General features: G+C 50.1%; 1 protein-coding gene across 1 annotated transcript in view; it reads left to right on the forward strand.

The window, feature by feature from the left end:
- Positions 1–383: 383 nt before the first annotated feature.
- The window catches only part of XDH (xanthine dehydrogenase), a 61,344-nt gene continuing 43,350 nt past the window's right edge, over positions 384–18,377 (forward strand). Inside the window, exons 1-6 of the mRNA XM_056124285.1 lie at positions 384–480; positions 8,377–8,434; positions 11,017–11,113; positions 12,122–12,230; positions 14,735–14,861; positions 15,578–15,639. Of these exons, the coding sequence (XP_055980260.1) occupies positions 439–480; positions 8,377–8,434; positions 11,017–11,113; positions 12,122–12,230; positions 14,735–14,861; positions 15,578–15,639 (495 nt within the window). The 5' untranslated portion in view covers positions 384–438. The remainder of the gene's footprint in view (positions 481–8,376; positions 8,435–11,016; positions 11,114–12,121; positions 12,231–14,734; positions 14,862–15,577; positions 15,640–18,377) is intronic.

Genomic DNA, 18,377 nt, shown 5'->3' on the forward strand with positions numbered 1-18,377 from the left:
GTAAGAGCCTCTGTGGTTATGGAGGCTATGAATCAGCTGTGTGGTGGCTCAGGCCTGGCGCTGCCGCCTTCCCTGTCTTCGGTCAGGGGGAGGGGCAAGCAAGTAACTCTAGAACAGAGCCCAGGACCATGGTCAGCTGGCAGCAGCAGCACCTGCTCCCCTCATATCTACATGCACCTTCCCCTGTGCCCTTTGACAGGAGGGTTGAGAGCAATCTTTGGTGTAAGATTGTAGGAGTCTTCCTGTATTATGCAAACCCTGGGCCTTTGCCAAGAACTCTCCATGCCCCGAGGCTCTGAACTGCTTCCTTCCCATTGGCCCACTTGGTTTCGTTTTATTGGGAGGCGTAGTTTTCTAGTGACAGAGCTGTCATAACTGCCAGTGTCTCTTGGGAAGCAGATACCTGAGTGCAGGGGACCTCCTCGGCCAGCAGTGACAATGACAGCAGACGAGTTGGTTTTCTTTGTGAATGGCAGAAAGGTAAGCAGGAGCTGACCTTTGGTCGGGCATGCCTGCTTCCCCTGAAGGCACCTGTGCCCTTCTCCTCTTCCTCCTCCTCTGTTTCATGTCACGTCTTACTCTGCTCCTCTTCATCTCACCCCTCTGAGTGTGGCTTCTGTATTTCGGGTCACACTGGGGACCTTTCCAGGAGACTCAATAGGACAGGGAGTGAGGGGGAAGGGAAGTGTGGAGGGAGGTGTCTTGCCAACTCTGCAGGAGAGAGAGGCTGGCATGCAGATGAGAAAGGAGCACAGGGCTCTAGGTGAAAGTGGGGGCATCCACTAGGCCCCATTTCTGCATGTCATAGAAACTATCCGAAAGCTTTCACTACTCTGCTGAGAGAAGGAACGGGAGCTCCCTCTTCAAAAGAGGCTGGAAGATGCACTCAGACTCCCCTTCTGTCTCTCATTGCCGAAAGAGGCTTCTGATTTGTGAGGACAGACACTGACATCTTGTGGCAAGTCTCCGTGTTTTCACTAAAGCCTGCTTTCTTCTTCCAACTGAATGTCGTGGAGAAGTATCAGAAAGCTTTAGCTTTGATAAAGATGACCCCCGTGGGTCACCCTCACCAGTGCAAGAGCAACCAGGCAGGTGGGAGAGGGGAGAGGAGGGAGTCTCCGGTCTCCTACCATCCTCGAAGCCCCACAGGAGTCAAACTTTGCAGTTTGAGTGCAGGTGCAGAAACAGTGGGTGCAGACCCCGTACGCTGTCCTCACCTCAACTCACCCTTCCGCATCTGAGGAGATGCGCAGCTTGACTCCAGCTGCCCGGTGGAAATATGAGGAGCCTTGAGTGCACCTTGGGAAGAGGTGTGTGGTCATTGTGTATGACTATATTCCCAGAAGCCACCCCCCCCCCAAAGGGCAATTTAATTTGTTTTGCTTTATTGAGCCTTTATTTTTTGGGTCCCAACTAGTGCGCAGAAAGTCCAGGGGCCACACTGCTGATTCTTGGCCATTGACTCAGCACAAGGGCCTGAGAATTCTGTTCTACTCAGACCCTGCAATGTTGGATGGATATCAGGACCGCACTGCTGCAGGCCCCTCAAGGGATTCCAGGGCAGTCCTTGGTGATAGTCGGAGGACCACATGGTGGTGGGAATTAAACCTGGGTTGTGTCCAGGCTAGACGAGCAACCTAATGGCTTTGCTATCCCCCAGCCCTCTATCTGTACTTTGGAGTTGAGAAACTGGGTGACTTTCTATGTAATTTCCTTTTTTTTTCTTTTTGGGTCACACCCGGCGATGCTCAGGGTTTACTTCTGGCTCTGCAATCAGGAATTACTCCTGGCGGTGCTCAGGGACCATATGCGATGCCGGGGATTGAACTCTGGTCGGTAGAATTCAAGACAAATGCCCTCCCCGCTGTACTATCACCCTGGCCTAACAATGTAATTTTCAAGAACTAAAATGTGTTTAATAGGCCACTTGGTTGTTGACTTTCCTAGGTGTGTTTGGTGAATAGAAAGGGAATTCCTGGAGTCTGGGCTCGTCCTTGCTATCAAGACAGTTGGAGTCAGATGTCGTAGTGTCCCTAGAAGGCTCTGGGAGTGTGGTCAAGTCTGTTTTTCGGGGTTCAGAGTTGTCTTTCTGTGCTCATTGCTTCTCAGGAATGACATCTAGCAGCAAACCAAGAGTTAGTGCACTGCAGTAGGAAAACTTACATCCAGTATTCTCTAGCATTTAGTTATACTCAGCAATTTCTTTGCAGAGAGTCAAGCAGCAGCTTGACTCTTCCTGTAAGTATAACTTACTTCCCGTAAGTGTAACTTGGCAGCTTCTGGGAGAATTTTCTAGGCAATGTTCACATAGGTGAGTCGCTGTGTCATGATTTCCAAGGTCCCATTCTACATGAAGACTTGACTATTTCTGAAGCCATTTATTTGGGCGTGATGGTCCCAGACTGCTCTTCTCTGAAGAATGTTTTTCTTAAAATATAAGATCTAAGGGGATGGGGGTGGGAAGGATACTGGGACCCGTGGTAGTGGAAAATGGGCACTGGTGGAGGGATGGGTATTTGATGATTGTATAATCAAAACCCAAGTACAAAAATTTGTAAGTCTACAACTGTACCTCATGGTGTTTCACTAATGAAAATTTTTTAAAAAAGATCTAGAAAGGAACATTCCAAGGAAGACTGACTTGGTAGAAATAGTTTTCCTCTGTATTTTATTTTCACATGAAGAAAAACTATGTAACATTTCTAAGGAATATCATTGTGCATTTAAAAAATTTTTTATTAGTGAAACACCGTGAGGTACAGTTGTAGACATACAAATTTCTGTGCTTGGGTTTCAGTTATACAATGATTAAGTACCCATCCCTCCACCAGCGCCCATCCTCCACCACCACGGGTCCCAGCATCCCTCCCACTCCCCATTCCCCCCATCCCACTCCACCCTTGTGGCAGGGCATTCCCTTTTGTTCTCTCTCTCCTTTTGGGTGCTGTGGTTTGCAAAAGAGGCATTGAGTGGCAATCATGTTCGGTCTATAGTCTACTTTCAGCATGCATCTCTCATCCTGGGAGGATCCTCCCAACACCTTTTATTTGGTGCTCCCTTCTCTATCTGAGCTGCCCTTTCCCCAAGAATGCCCGGCTGGCCTCTAAGCCATGGATTGAACCTCCTGGTACTTATCTCGGCTATTCTTGGGTGTTAGTCTCCTATTGTGTTTCTTTATGTTCCCCAGATGAATGCAATCTTTCTATGTCTATCCCTCTCTTTCTGACTCATTTCACTTAACATGATACTTTCCATGTACTACCACTTGTATGTAAATTTCATTGCTTCATCTTTTCTAACGATATCTTATTATCTTCTTTTTACTTTGGAGACTGGCAGGCTACCGAAAGTATCCTGCCTGCACGGCAGAGTTTGGCAAACTTCCCGTGTCATACTCAATATGCCAAATACCAGTAACAATGATAGGTCTCATTCTCCTAGTCCCGAAAGAGCCTTGAATATGGCTCTTTTAAAATCTCAGGGCTAGGAAGAAGGAGACGTTACTGGTGCCTGCTCGAGGCAATCGACGAACAACAGGATGATCGTGATCGTGATCATGATCATTGTGCAAAACCCTACTCTCTCTGGGAGCTTCTATGACAGCCGGTTCCCGTGATGAATATCCATGTTTGCAATTAATAAATGGGTGATCTCTTAAGAAATGGAAGGAAAGGTTGACAGGCAAGGCAGGGAGAGATGAGGCAAAGTTCTGAAAGCATCAAACGAGGAAATTCCCTGCCCATCAAAAGTTCCTGTAAATTTGTTTTATTTCAGTTTCCAGGATGTAATTCATCATTTGTTATCCAGCTCTTATGCAAAGAAGTTGCCAAGGAAGCTGTAAGACAGTGTGACTCACTGTGAGCTTGAGCCTCCTTCTGTTCAGATGGTGCTTCTGACAGCTCTTGAGAGGTCCTGGTAGAAGAGAGCAATCAAACACCCTGAGGGTTTCTGGGGTGGGGGTCGGCATTGGAGGGAAGGAGCTGCTACTCTTGATGGATGGTGGTGCAGAAGAACCACTGCTATTGATTTGTTTACTTTTTTTTTTTTGATAAACAGTACTGTTTAGTGGAAATCAGAGACCCTGCAGGAGTCTAGATTCAGCATGTGTGAGACTGAAAGGGTCCAGGATTGATCCCTTTCAGGCCACGTGCAAATGTCAGTGAGGAAATTGAGTCTTCCTGGATATGTCTCCTGTCCAAGCACCAAGTCCCTGCTGGGCTTGTGGGATCAGTTCACTTGCTCAGGATCAGGGACTTGCCACTGGGAGCCTAAGGACCAGCTGTAGAGCAGAATCAGGATAAGGCTATAACCATAGATTCCAATTTGGAGTTCACAGAGACTCTTCTTGTGAAATGCTCCTTCAAGATGTTGTCAAGCCACTTAGCGCAGTGTTGATGTTTGGGAGGTCCCTGATGAATGCGAATGGAATGAGAAATATTCTACTAAAGACATTCTTTTTTTTTTCCTTTTTGGTTCAAACCCAGCAATGCTCAGGGGTTACTCCTGGCTCTGCACTCAGGTATTACTCCTGGCGGTGCTTGGGGACCATATGGGGTGCCAGGGATTGAACCCAGGTCGGCCGCATGCAAGGCAAATGCCCTACCTGCTGTACTATCACTCTGGCCCCAAAGACATTCATTTTTAAGCTTTGTGGTTTAAAATTATTTTAAGCTCACTAAAAAGCCTTCAAAAAGAATTTTAAAAAATTATAAAATAACTTCCTACATTCTGCCACCTATAAACAATTTGTCACAACTGCTGTATCACACTATCTCTCTCTCTATATATATACATATATGTTCACATCTTACAAATATAAATTATGTATTTATTTATATTCAATTAATATAATTAAACATATAAAGCACATGTCTTCTTTCTGAGCATAATTTCATTTGAGAGTCACTTTCAGATCTCATATCCCTGTTCCCATCAAACTCAAACCATGGATAATCTGAATAGAAACATAATCTATTTAGAAAAATCAGGAAGTCTGGTGATGATCTAATTTAGAGTTTCTCAAACTTATTTGATCTACTGTTCCTTTCTCAGGAAAAAAAATTACTTGGTATCCCATTCCAGAAATCTGCCTTCTAAGGAAGCAAACAGAAAATTCTTCCAAGGCACATTCTAGCCTATCCCCTCACTGTTCTAGCTCATCCAGGGGGTGGCATTGTCCGCTTTGGAAAACCGCTCTAAGGAGATGACCTAGCTCAATGAATCTTATGCAACATTATGTGGATGTTTCTGAATTTATAATTTGCCCCCTCTCCTGCCTGCCCCCAAATCCAGAGGCAGAATTGTGTCTTACACTTAGATGTCACCAGTGTTTAGTTCCTTTAACCCACAACTCTTCAACTGTCCTTGTCTTTTGGAACTGATGTTTAGGAAGAGAACGGTTCAGTGATTTTTTCAGAATGCCCCTTGTACTAAGTTGTGCTGCACTCTCAGCCCAAGTCTGCATTTGACGCAGTGATGCCAGAGAAATGACATGTCCTTCTCAAGCTGCTGTGTCAGGAGGCAATCATGTTATATGTTCTCCATTATCTCTGATAACAGAGAACTCAGATCACTGGGTTAAGGTGTGACCGCCAGGGCTTGCCATTGCGGGAGAACTCTTTTATCCCTTTATAATCATCTATGAGGAGATATTTTGAGGTCGTAATATTGTGTTTATCAAACCTCCACCCCTTTTCCCATTTAGCCTCATTTGTGGTTCCCCCACCGTGGCCCACCATCTCTGTTAGCAGGCATTCTTCTATTAGGGAGGACTCTTCCTTTTAATCCCATTGACTCATTTGTCTATGAAAAATCATCTTGGGATAAAGAGATTTAGTTGTACTGGATGGGTTATGTTCTGTTTCAGTCACTGTTCTGGTGCTTGAGTTTTACTGGGGCTTAACGCTGCTGTCATGCCTTGAGAGTGGCACAGCCATTCCCTGCAGTGATTTGAGGGTTGGGCACTGAGGGCTTGTGTGGTATGGAAAGACTTTCCTGAGCAAGGTTTGGGCTCTTCCAGAAGGGATGCAGGTGGAAGGTAGTAGGACGGTCAAAGGCAGGGTCAGCAGCTTTGTTTCCAGAGCACAAAGCTTGGAGATAAGTAGGATGGGGGAAAGATTGAAATGGAAGCTTGGAGTCTGCTGGAGACACTTGGAAGATGACTTAGAAATCTGGATTTTCCTTGAATGTGTGTGTGTGTGTGTGTGTGTGTTTTCCTGAAGACAGTGAGCCAGGGATGACTCAGGGATGGAGACAAGTCTACAGGACAGGAGTGGTAGACTCCCTACAGGGAGGAAGAGAGCTAAGAGACTCTCACTGTTTTCAGAGGAAAAATGAATCAGGATATTGGTCTTGGGAAGCCACAATCTCATCTTCGAAAGGAAAGAGAGCACTTCTAAGTGTACTTTGTAACCTGAACTTTGAATGAACTGGAATCATGGGTGTAATCACCAAAGGAAACTTATCTTTCACTTTCCTTTAAACTTTATTCAAGGGGCAAATTCTGTCAGGTTTGTGGCCTTTTTGATTACACTGAGTCAATAAAAAAAATCCGCAAGGACATCTCTAAATTGTCAAATGCAGACTTAGTCTAGGGCGGAGAAGGGAGGGTAGCGAGGCTGTCCCCGAGGCTCTCTCTCCACACCAGAGAGCAGTAAACTGCGGAGCTCATTTCATCAAAGTGCCCATTTCTCAGACTTGTTGCTCTCCCTCAACCTCAGGTGTTCTGAGACCCCTCCCATCCAAACTCTGGGCTGTGTTCCACCTTCTCTGCTTGGCCATCAGCCCCTGAGGGTGGTCCTTCTGAGAACCACTAAGTAATGCCCTAAGTCAACTCTATTTCCTGGAGGCTCTGCCGGACACCCATGGCTAACACTGCCCCGGTCTCCTTCGTTCTCCCACACACTGGCAGCATGCCAGTCTCCCAACATGGCCGCTCTCTAGTGCATCTGGTAATCCCATCTCTGCTGTTGTGCTGCCAGACCACCAGATCCGCTGCCCTCCCACACCCACCTCAAGGGATGCCTGTAGGCCATACCTGCGGCATCTCGTAAGCCCCTGAAGTCTAAGGTGTGGGCCAGACACTTCCTGCTCTACTGTAAGAAGTGGAACTCATTGTACAGCTCTCTCTAAGGAAACCCTGTCAGTCATCCTAGTCCTCTTACCCTGCTGATGTGTAAGGTGGGTGGGACATTTTCTTTAGACCTTCCTGAACGTTTCTCCTTGAGAACAGGCACCTTGGCATGCAAGCTACCTTCTCCTATATGGAACGCCTGTTCCCCAACATATCGGACAGGTGTGACAATGCTGGCCCGTGCTGCCTGCCGGGCACACCTCACCCTTCTCTGTGAGCCTGGGCCCTGAGCTGATATATTGGCACTAGCGCTGTCCATGCCTCTGCGTAAAGTCCCAATCCAGCAGCTTGGTGGGTGCGCTGAGGAGATGACATACTGATTTGGGGGGAGGTTTGCTCATATGCTCACACAGCCACTCCTGCAGCTGCTGCTGTAACACTTGTATGCTTGGCAGTGGGTTCTGAGAATTTAGTGGGAAGGGGGGCGTGGGGAGGATGCCAGCATAGTTTGGCTGGTTGAATAGATTCAGTTTTACAGACTTTTCGAGAACAAATCCTACTTTCCCCTAATATTTAGCAAATCCCTGTCAACTCTACAAATTTTGGGGTAAGGAGGCAAGAGAGTACGGGTTAAGATGCTTATCTTGAATGCGGCTGAGCCCCATTTGAGTATGGTACCCTGAGCAATGCCAGGAGCGGTCCTTGAACCTGCAGCCAGGAGCAGTTCTGGGTGGACCTCAAACCCACCCTCCAGACCCACAGAAGAAATTTTTTTTTATTTATCATTTTTTTTTATTAGTGAAACACCATGAAGTATACTTATAGACTCACAAATTTTTGTGCTTGGGTTTCAGTTATACAATGATCAAGTACCCATCCCTCCACCAGTGCCCATCCTCCCCCACCACGGGTCCTATCATCCCTCCGACCCCCCATCCTCCCCCCCCCCCCGTCCCACCCTGCCACTGTGGCAGGGCATTCCTCCCTGTTCTCTCTCTCTTCTTTTGTGTACTGTGTTTTGCCAGAGAGGCATTGAGTGGCAGTCATGTTTGGTCTATAGACCACTTTTAGCATGTCTCTCCCACCCTGGGAGGGTCTTCACAACACCCTTTATTTGGTGCTCTCTTCTCTATCTGAGCTTCCTTCTCACCTAGCACATGTGGCTGGCCTTCAAGTCATGGAGCAAAATTCCTGGTACTAATCCCACAGAAGAAATTTTAAAATTCTCCCAATTCTTGGGAAAACCCAAGGCTAGTTCTCCCCATGACAGATGTTTCTTTCTTTCTTTTTTTTTTTTCCTGTAGGTGGTGGAGAAAAATGCAGACCCAGAAACAACCCTCTTGGCCTATCTGAGAAGAAAAAGTATCCTGATTTTGGGAGGATGGGAGAAGATGGAGACACTCCCCCGGGGGGCCTCCTGTCAGTTCTTGCAGACAGCAGGGGAGGCTTGGTGTGGAGGAAGAGTTATGGAGTAGGGCTGTGCACCCAGGCTTGCGGCTGAGACACTGATAGCCGCGTGACCTGGGGGAACCAGTTAAGCTCCCCGAGTCTGACAGACCCAGAAGTTGGAGGAGGGAATTATTTCTGAGGTGCCTGGACATCTTTGGTGGGAAGACTCTGATAACACTCTTTCCCTCAGGCCTGTTAAGAAGACAGACTTGAAAGGTTCGTCCAGCCCCAGTGAAGGTCATGCCAGCCATTTCTGTCCTGGAGAACTTTGCTAAATCCCAACCAGATTCTGCAAAGGGGACCTTGTTGGCTCTGCACAAGGGGAGCGGCCCGTCAGGGCGCTTATGGGAAAGGGAGGTTTCCAGGGGAACAGTGTGGAGAGGTGCTTCTCCTGGGGCATTGCTGACGGCTAACGGTATCCAAGCCCAGCCCCCCAGGGTGCTTTCTTTTCTCGTGTGAGGAGGCCATGGGGAGCCCTTTGCTCCTTCATAGTAGGAAAGGAACCAGAGACCCTTAGACTCCCTTACCGGTGCAGACAGAAGAGACAACTTTGGAGAGTCCTTCAAGCATGGAGTTCAGGGCTTTTGCAAATTCTCCCATTGACTTCTCCAACAATCCCTGAAATGCACTGGAGGTGGCCCTGTATATGGCAAGGCACCAGAACCTTCTCACTGACCAGAGCTTTAGAGTCTGGGATAGAGCTAACAGTCAGACTTGCCAGCTTCCTCCCAACTAGAAACCCTTCAGGGGTTTCCTCTCAGGAAGCTGCTCCTCCAGACCTCAAGGAACCACCCCTCTGACTGAGTGGGGAGTGCAGTGGCTCACCCTTAGCATATGGGGGTCGATGAAGGATTGTCACGCAAACCTGGATGGAAGCCTGCCCTCACCTCTGGCTGGCTTGCCGTCGTCACAAGCCTCTGATGCAGTCTGTCTTGACTTCGTATCTGAAGGGGGCAGGGCTGGAGGTGGGTCATATCCCTGGAGCTTCACAGCTTCTATGAGGAGGCAGAGTCAGATGGCTAGGGACAGACTGGAACTCCATGTCCAGCACACCTGCCTGGGAGGTCTGGGGACATAGGCTCTTCCTTAGAAACCAAGGACAGGGGCTGGAGTGACAGCACAGCGGGCAGGGCATTTGCCTTGCATGCGGCCGACCTGGGTTAGATTCCCAGCATTCCATATGGTCCCCTGAGCACCGTCAGAGGTAATTCCTGAGTGCAGAGCCAGAAGTAACCCCTGAGCATTTCCAGGTGTGAACACCACCCCCCCCCCAAAAAAAAAAAACCAAGGACATCCATTTGGGTTTCCAAATGATATTTTCGGGCCTGAGAGATACAGGAGTTGGTTGGGGGTAAAGTTCACACCACAAACGAAACCCAAAACTGAAAGTTAGCACGCATAAGGGAAATCCCTGTGGCTCCTTTCCTGGGAGTTCTGGCAAAGAGATGCCCCAGCCTTGGCTTTGCTCTGCATTCCATTCCAGAACCATCTACTTGCTAGACTTTGTGCCACTCGCGCTTGTCACCATCTAACTTCAGTCATCTGAACAGCGATGCCAGAGAGAACCTCCAGGACCTAGGGGGTCCCCTCTCCCTGACGCCCCAGCTGTGTACTGGAAGCAGCAGCATAATGATAGAGGAGGCCCCACATCTGCCACCCCAGGGCTGTGTTTGGCCCAAACTTCAAGGAGATACCAGTGGCAGTGTGACCTGGCATAGCTCACGTTGCGTGGTGGGTCTCCGTGTTGTTGGTTTTTAATTATTGGGAAGGTAAAATGAGCACATGGTAATGAGTGTTGGAGTCCAGACCACAGGTAGGCACTAATTTTATTTTGAAAACAAGGGAGGAGGCCAGGTGCCACATCCTGCAACTCCCTGCATCCACCCGGTAGCCACAAGCTGGGTGCCTGCCCAGGAAAGAGCGAAAAGATCCCACCTCTGCTGGAAGTGCTGTCATGATGTCTGGACTCTAGAAGACCTGCGCAGTCCTCACTGGTCAAACTCAAAGCAGAAGTTTCCTTCCCACATCTGTAGAGGAGGACCACTTAAGTGGTCCCCAATCTCAAACATCCTTTCATTTGACTTCCTGCGTGTGCCTGGTATGCTCTGGCCTGGCCCAAATTTTGGTCCCTGAGCTTTATCAGCCTACGATATTCTGGTTGGGGGGAGTCCCCAAGTAGGTTTGTCCCTACTCTTAGCTGCTGGGCAGCCTCTGGTTTCACCTTCACCCACCACCACTCCCCTATGCCCCTGAGGCCATGCATCTCGCCACACCTATGGGTGGCTGACCCTATCGCCAAACTCTGGGACTGGAAGGTGTTGGGGCTTGAGTCCCAGGGTGGACAACGGGTGCTGATGCCCTGTGGATCTGGTACCTTGCCTCATCAGTGAGGTGGATAAGACAAGTCAGCCTCCCTGGTGAGGATCCTGCGGGCCTGGAGGTCAGCCTGCCACTCTTCTCTCTGACATCCCGTTCCTTAACCCTTGACCATCCAGTGGGGCTCAGCGGGACCAAGCTGGGCTGCGGAGAAGGGGGCTGCGGAGCATGCACTGTGATGCTCTCCAAGTATGATCGGCTGCAGAACAAGATCGTGTATCCTTTGGACTGTTTTTTGGGGGGCGGGGGAGGGCTGGTGGTGAGCCAGGTGGTATGCGGGCATACCTGGGACCTTTCTAAAATCTGGACTCTCTTCACATCCCATGAGATCCTTCTCCGGGTTGCTGTAGCCCCTGGACCAAGGTAGTCTTTGTGGAACATCTGAGTCCTTTTATGATCAACAGCGACTTTACTCGCCAACGTCCATTCTCCTCGTCAGTCAGGCACCAGTGACGGCTGTGAAGCAGCCACTCCCATGATCACTGCTGACTTGGTTTTTGCATAGGTTGTTTCCTTCCTGCATCTTTTCTTCCAGGGGTTCCCATCTGGCTCACTTTTGTGAACTCTTTGGCACCTACTCCAGGAAGCAATCCTTGGCCCCACAGGGTGGGCTGGGAGTCCCAGTCTGTCCTGGTCCTGTGGGATCCTGCGTCCAGCCCTCCTGAAGAGCTTCCTCCATGCATTGAAAATCGCCTCTTCTCAGGGGCTTGACTTTCCAACAAGCACAAGGGTCATATTCTCTTCAGTTTCCTCAGCCACCCACCTCTGCAGTGCCGAGCCAATGGGCAGGACTCAGGAACTTGGGTGGAGGTTGAAGTTGGGCTGGGTCCTCAGAAAGGGGCAGCAGGAAGCTCTGTCTGGGACTGGGCCTCCAGGGACCAGGGACTTTTCCATCCCAAAAGGGGATGAAACTGATGCCGGAGAGTGAAATTAGGAAAGCCCAGGAATCAGGGCAGGATAGGATGCACTCTGAACAGAGAAGGGTCCTCATACAGATCTAGGACTTGCTAGAAACTTACTCTTGACTGGTAGGTATCCAGAGTGGTGCTGTAGAAGAGTTGCCTGATAGTCATCGGGCTGCAGCCTAGAGATTCCTAGGAACTGCTTCCTCCCCCCTCTTTTCTCCTCCGCACCAGGGAACTGAGGTGATAGATAAGAACATGGGGCCGTGGAGGGGGGACTGCAGCCTCATGACCGAGGAACGACCTTAATCTGGGATGCCAGCCACTTCTCAGCCAATGCCTGCCTGGCGCCCATCTGCTCCTTGCACCACATGGCAGTGACAACAGTGGAAGGGATTGGAAACACCAAGACCAGGCTGCACCCTGTGCAGGTAATAGGGACGGGGCCTCCTGTGATGGTGGCAGTGTCCTCAGGGAAAGGGTGGCATTGAGACCCAGGTTCCTTCTCACTTCCTCAGATGCTTTGAGCCTGCCGAGGCTGGGATGCGAGCCTTTCCTTCCCACAGTACTTGCTGGTCAGGGACACTGGGGTTCAGATGCTCGCTCTGGATCTCGGGGCAGGACCTCAGGGTGAGCGAGTGCCTGGATGTGACTCCTCAGGCAGAGCGATAGGAGTGAACAAAGTGAGGCCAGAGTCAGGCGGGGCACTGCCCTGTCACTTTGGTGGCTTCGAGTCTTAGGCCGGAAAAGGAAAAATGACTAAGGTGTCTAAGCTGCAGGGGTGTGAGAGGTTAATTAGGACTTGAAAGTTTTCTTTGAAACAGCTGATGAAAGAAAATGCTGTCGCACCCAGGTATGGTATCTGTCTGGGCAGGCTGAGCCCCTTTTCTGTGGGACAGAGTCATGTTCTGGGCCTGATTCTGACTCCAGACAAGTGTCAGAGCCAACTGGCCCACCCACTTTTTTACTTCCTCCCTCCTCTGTGTTCACGTCCAGGCTCACTTGGTTCCCCTTGCTTCCTGTCCCTATGTTTCTTACTTTGCCTGCATCAGAGGTCATATCAATACGGTCTGCACACCGAGGGCACTTCTGTCTGCTCCCAGGCTCTGACCTCCCCTTGGAGGTCCGCTCAGTCACCATTGTCTGTGTGCCATCACTTTCTAAACATCCTATCTCAACCATCATGAGTTCCCACCCCCTTCGCTTCTGGCTCCCTTAATTTGCTAAGAAGCTTGAGGATAAAGGGTCTACCAAATTACTCTTTGACCACACCCATCTGACCAGACCACTCTCTAGAACCACAATGTAACCTTCAATTTTGTTCAGATTTCCACTCGCTATCTGGTCAAGACTCGGACCTCTCACCTGAGCACTGTTCAGTGTCCTGTCCACTGGGTCTCCACTAGCCACCACTCCCACCCCCAGTGACTGTCCCTTCCTTACCCAACAGTGATTCTGGCTCTTTAAAAAGACACAAGCAAGATCTTATCTTGTTCTGTTGACAGTGCCCTGGGGGCTTCCCATCACGCCCAGAATTAGAATCCAAATCCTCTCCTGACTGAGGGAGGAAAGGATCCGGCTGCCTGTTGCCAGTGGGATGTGGGGAGGGGGGCTTATCCCCTGGGCTTCCCCTCACTGGCTTTTCTGTGGATCCCACTCAGTAGACTTGTGCAGGAGCTGTGCTCACAGCTTGCTTTTTCGTTTTTCCAAATTATATTATATCCATCATATAATGTTTATATGATATATGATCTTATATGGGCTGGAGTGATAGCACAACGGTAGGGCGTTTGCCTTGCGCGAAGCCAACCTGGCCGAGCCGGGTTCGGTTTCTCCGCCCCTCTCGGAGAGCCTGGCAAGCTACCGAAAGTATTCAATATGCCAAACACAGTAACAAGTCTCACAATGGAGACATTACTGGGCCCGCTCGAGTAAATCGATGAACAATGGGAGGACAGGACAGATGATCTTATATAGATCACATATAGGGTCTATGATTTTTCTCATCCAAATTGTATCATGGAATTTAGCCATGTAAAAGTAGCCATTTCTGATGCCATAAGTAGCCACTGGTACTATTGTACCTCATTCCCACCCTGGTCTGCCTCCACCTTGAACTTTCCTATTAAGATTTGTCAGCATTTCTTTCCTAAGACAGGAGCGCAAGGAACCACTATTTCTCTTCTTCACTGCTCTGTCCCAGTACCATTGCCCAGTCTGGCACAATAGACTCTTAGTACCTATTTGTAAAATGAATTGCTAGGGGCGTGGGTGGGAAAATCCATCAATGTAACTTAACCTAAATACCGAGGCTATTCCCAAGGTGACAAGGAGCATCTCCTTATAATAAAAAACTTCCACATGAGTTCTCGTAGCTAGTAAATTCTAGATGGCACATTTCTTGCAACTGCAAGGTCAGCCTTCACTTAAATATGCATGCCAGTGGCCAGAGAAACAGCTCAACAGGCTGGAGGCAGGCTTTGCATGAAGGAGATCCGGGTTCCTTCACCAGTGCTGCGTGGTTTCCCGGCACCACTGAGACTGACCTCCTTTAAATAGAGCTGGGAGTAAACTCCCAAGCACTGCCAGGTGTGGCCCCAAATTCCCGACCCCTTCCTTCACCCCAAGGCATTCCATTTGGAATCAAATGCATACTGGTGCTTCTTAATCTCCCCTTCAGCTATAGAGCAAACGCTAAGGAAGGCCTGGGATACAGACTCTCATCTGTCCGTAGCTGGGAGGTACGGAAACCAGGTGAGATCACGGTCACCAAGAGTTGGTCCCAGAATTGCACTCTGGCAGTGACAGGGACTCCCTCCCCCCACTCTTTACCAGCAGCTGATGACATCGGTTGGGCCATGTAGGGACCTGGGAAGGTCACATCAATGCCGGAAGGATTCTTTCAAGCAGACATGCGCATCATCTGTTCCCTTAGGAGAGGATCTCCAAGAGCCACGGCTCGCAGTGCGGGTTCTGCACCCCTGGCATAGTCATGAGCATGTACACGCTGCTCCGGAACCAGCCTGAGCCCACCATGGAGGAGATTGAAGACGCCTTCCAAGGTCTCTGGGATGAAGCCTGGGAAGTGGGAAGGCAAGGGTGCTCTGTGGAACAGCAACCAGTGTGGTGGCCAAAGTCTGCTGGGACATTGCCCTGCTCTTGGTTTGGAGACTTTTGAGTGCTTTGGGTATGGGGGGAGGGTCCTCCTGGGGTCTCCTGGCATCGTGCGTGTGCTCATGTCCAGTGCTAGCAGCAGGCGTCAGCTGGAGGCCAATGCAGATGATCGTTTGGAAAAGTCCACCAAGCTAGTCACATCTCTTTCCCCTAACTTTCACCAGGGGCCTGCAGAGGTCACATGGGAGGGAGAGGAGAAGTTCATGTCCTGGGCAGGGACTGGTACCACTCGGCCTTCTGGGCTGGGGCCAGGTATTGGTTCTGTACAGAACTCCCCCTCCTTTCAGCACGCCCACCCCATCGCCTGCTCAGTCAGCTCTTTGAGTTTCTGCTGTACATTCGGCATTGTAGACATTCAGGGCACAGGGACGAGAGACTTGAGCCCTCTGCTCAAGAGCTGTCATCTGTGGGGAAGGGGCTTACAATGGTAAGAAGGATGTGGTGACCAGGAGCCCAGGGGAGGGCGACCAATGCAGTCTGTGGATTCTTAGGGAGACTTACTGGAAGAAGCAGCACTCAGTTGTTTGGAAGTCAGGAAATTAAAGAGGTCCAGGGCATTCCAGGCAGAGGATCCCCAGTGATTCAGTGTTCCTTTGGCCCGCAGGGAACCTGTGCCGCTGTACTGGCTACAGACCCATCCTCCAGGGTTTCCGGACTTTTGCCAGGGTAAGTGGGGGCCTGGGGCAGCAAGGAACCAGGAGGAGGGCAAGAGCCTCTGATAGCTGCCAGGCACATGCCTCCCACCTGCCGTTCTCTCTCTCTCTCTCTCTCTCTCTCTCTCTCAAATTACACAGTTTTGAGGCCAGAGAGATAGTACAGCCTTGCACACAGCCTACCTTGGTTTGATCCCTGGAATCCCATATGGTCCCCCAAGCACCACCAGGAGTAATTCTTGAGTGCAGAGCCAGGAGTAACTCCTCAGCATCGCTGGGTATGATCCAAAAAGAGAAAAAAAATTGCATAGTTTATTTGGAGGTTTTGAAGGGAAGGAAGGAGTGAAAGTGAGAGAGAGAATGGAAAGTAACATGCTCAAGAGAGAGCCCCTACACACATCCCAGCGTTAGGCATGAAAACATGAAGGTAACTGTCACAAGAGAGGAGATGCGGGCAACACATGTGCTCATGCACCACACGTCCTTGGCCATGGCCACATGGGTGCAAGCAGCACATGGGCTCAGGCAGCATATGCATGCTCCACTTGCCATTCTTACACAGGAGGATTCTTGTCAATAGTTCTGGAACTTTCCTGCTAGCAAAGTAGAAGAGCTGGTTTTTGGAAGAGGCCTGTTGCCCAAGAGTTAATTTCCTCCAGGGCATGTGGGTTTGGCAGCCCTTCTTAGAGATGGGCTCACTGGGACCTGGCCCAGGTGCTGAACGTGGCAGTTAAGAGCCACAGCCAACCTGCCTGCCGCTCGCACCCTTTCCTTTGCCAACTGGCCCTCTGCTGGCCTTTGAAGCTGTTAATCAGAACCCAGACGGTCTGTGAATCCATTGAGGCCACTGCTTGCAGGAGTGATGGCTGATATCAACCCAGATATCCCTCCCTGCCCTCGGGCAAGGAGACACAGGTCCAGACTAAGCTTCCCAGATTTCATCAGACACCCCACCCCCCCACTTCTCTTACTCCCCTCAAGTGGAGGGGAGAGTGAGGGAATCTTGTGTTTTCTTCTGGCCTCTAGAGTTGCTGCACTAAGAATCTAAGAGAATGGGCACTGGTGGAGGGATGGGTACTGGATCTTTGTATGACTGAAATGTAATCACGAAAGCTTGTAAGTCTGTAACTGTATCTTATGGTGATTCACTAAGATCTATATCTATATCTATATCTATACCTATACCTATATCTATATCTATATGTCACTGTCACGGTCCTCCCATTGTTCATCGATTTGTTGTATGTGTGTATATATGAAGAACCCCAAAGGGGTGGAGCTGGCGCCCTGCCTCTGAGGCTGGGAACTGCACACTCGTGGAAGGCAGTAGGGAAGAGCCCGGTGGGGACGGATGAAGAACAGTGCTCAGAAGGATGATGCCCATGTTCAGCCCTGAGTCCGCAGACCAGGGGTTCGAGTCCCCTTCTTTTGCTCTATGGGGGTACAACACTGGGCAAGTTCCCTTGTCTAACTGCAGGTTTGCTTCCTCCCCTCTGCCCCCTTTGCGGGGACCTCCCTCAAAAGGCCTTGGAGCAGTGCCCGGCACCTTTCTCCCAGTTCACACACGGCGGCAGCCACGGTGATGATGCCAATCTGTCTGCCGTGACTCAACCTCACCCTCTGGTGCAGACGCCTGAGAACCCTGGGCTGCTGCTTCTGCCCACAATGCTGCTTCCTAGGAGCTCCTTCCTGGAGGAAGGATGCCGCCAGCCCGTCTTGCTTCTCAGAGGAGCAGGCCTGCTGAGTGGGGCTGGCAGCTGGGTCCCTTCCCGGGTTCTGCCCTGCCGTCATGGAAAGCCTCCCACTGCTCTCTCCCTGGCGGTACCTCCGGATCCCAGCGGGCTGTGGCAGCAGTGGCCAAGCCCAGTTTGAGGAGCTGGCAGAGTGAGCTTAGCTGGCGCCGCTTCCACATGGGGCACCCCAGGTTTTACCCAGAGCTGCTTTTTCTGACGGTGCAGGCAGTTCTAACCAAGATGGGCTGTGAATTTGCAGGGCCTAGGCACAAGACTGAAAGGGGGAATGTTCCTGTGAGAAATGGCAGCGTCCATGTGGGGAACTATGACAGAAGCCAGCATCCAGCAGCTGTAGTTGCCAGAAAAGTTGAAAGAACTCCTAGAAAGAACCAGCCTCACCCAGCATGGCATAGTTGTTGAGGGCAATGACACCTCCTGTCAACTCACAATCACTGTCACTATCCTCCCATTGTTTGATTTGCTCCAGAGGGCACCAGTAACAGTCTCCACAGTGAGACTTGTTGTTACTGTGTTTGGCATATTGAAAACATTATGCATAGCTTGCCAGGCTATGTGTCTTGAACACAGCAATGAATAGACATAGGAAGTTCCAAGCATGTGGAGCCAGAGAGATAGTACAGTGGGTAGGGTGCTTGCTTTGTACATGGGCAACCCAGGTTCAATCTCTGGCCTCCTATTTGGTTCCCCAAGACCACTAGGAGTGATTCCTGAGCTCAGAGCCAGGCATAGCCACTCACTGAGCATTGCCAAGTGTGACCCAAGACATAAAGTGTGTGTGTGTGTGTGTGTGTGTGTGTGTGTGTCCTGGGTTTTTAGTTCTCTGGAAAAGGAAGTTCTGTAAAATATGTCCTTCCTCCCTGACCAGAAGCAAGCTGATGGTCCCCTCCTATGTGCAGGGGGTGGGAAGCCCTCCACCTGGTGACCTCCCTAAGAGCACAAGGAGAGGCATGCTAGGAGCTGCTGCTCCTTCCTACGTTTTGGTCAGCAGCAGAGGGGA

The sequence above is a fragment of the Sorex fumeus genome, unplaced genomic scaffold, assembly GCF_029834395.1.
Source record: "Sorex fumeus unplaced genomic scaffold, SorFum_2.1 ptg000006l, whole genome shotgun sequence".
In the NCBI taxonomy this organism is placed as follows: Eukaryota; Metazoa; Chordata; class Mammalia; order Eulipotyphla; family Soricidae; genus Sorex; species Sorex fumeus.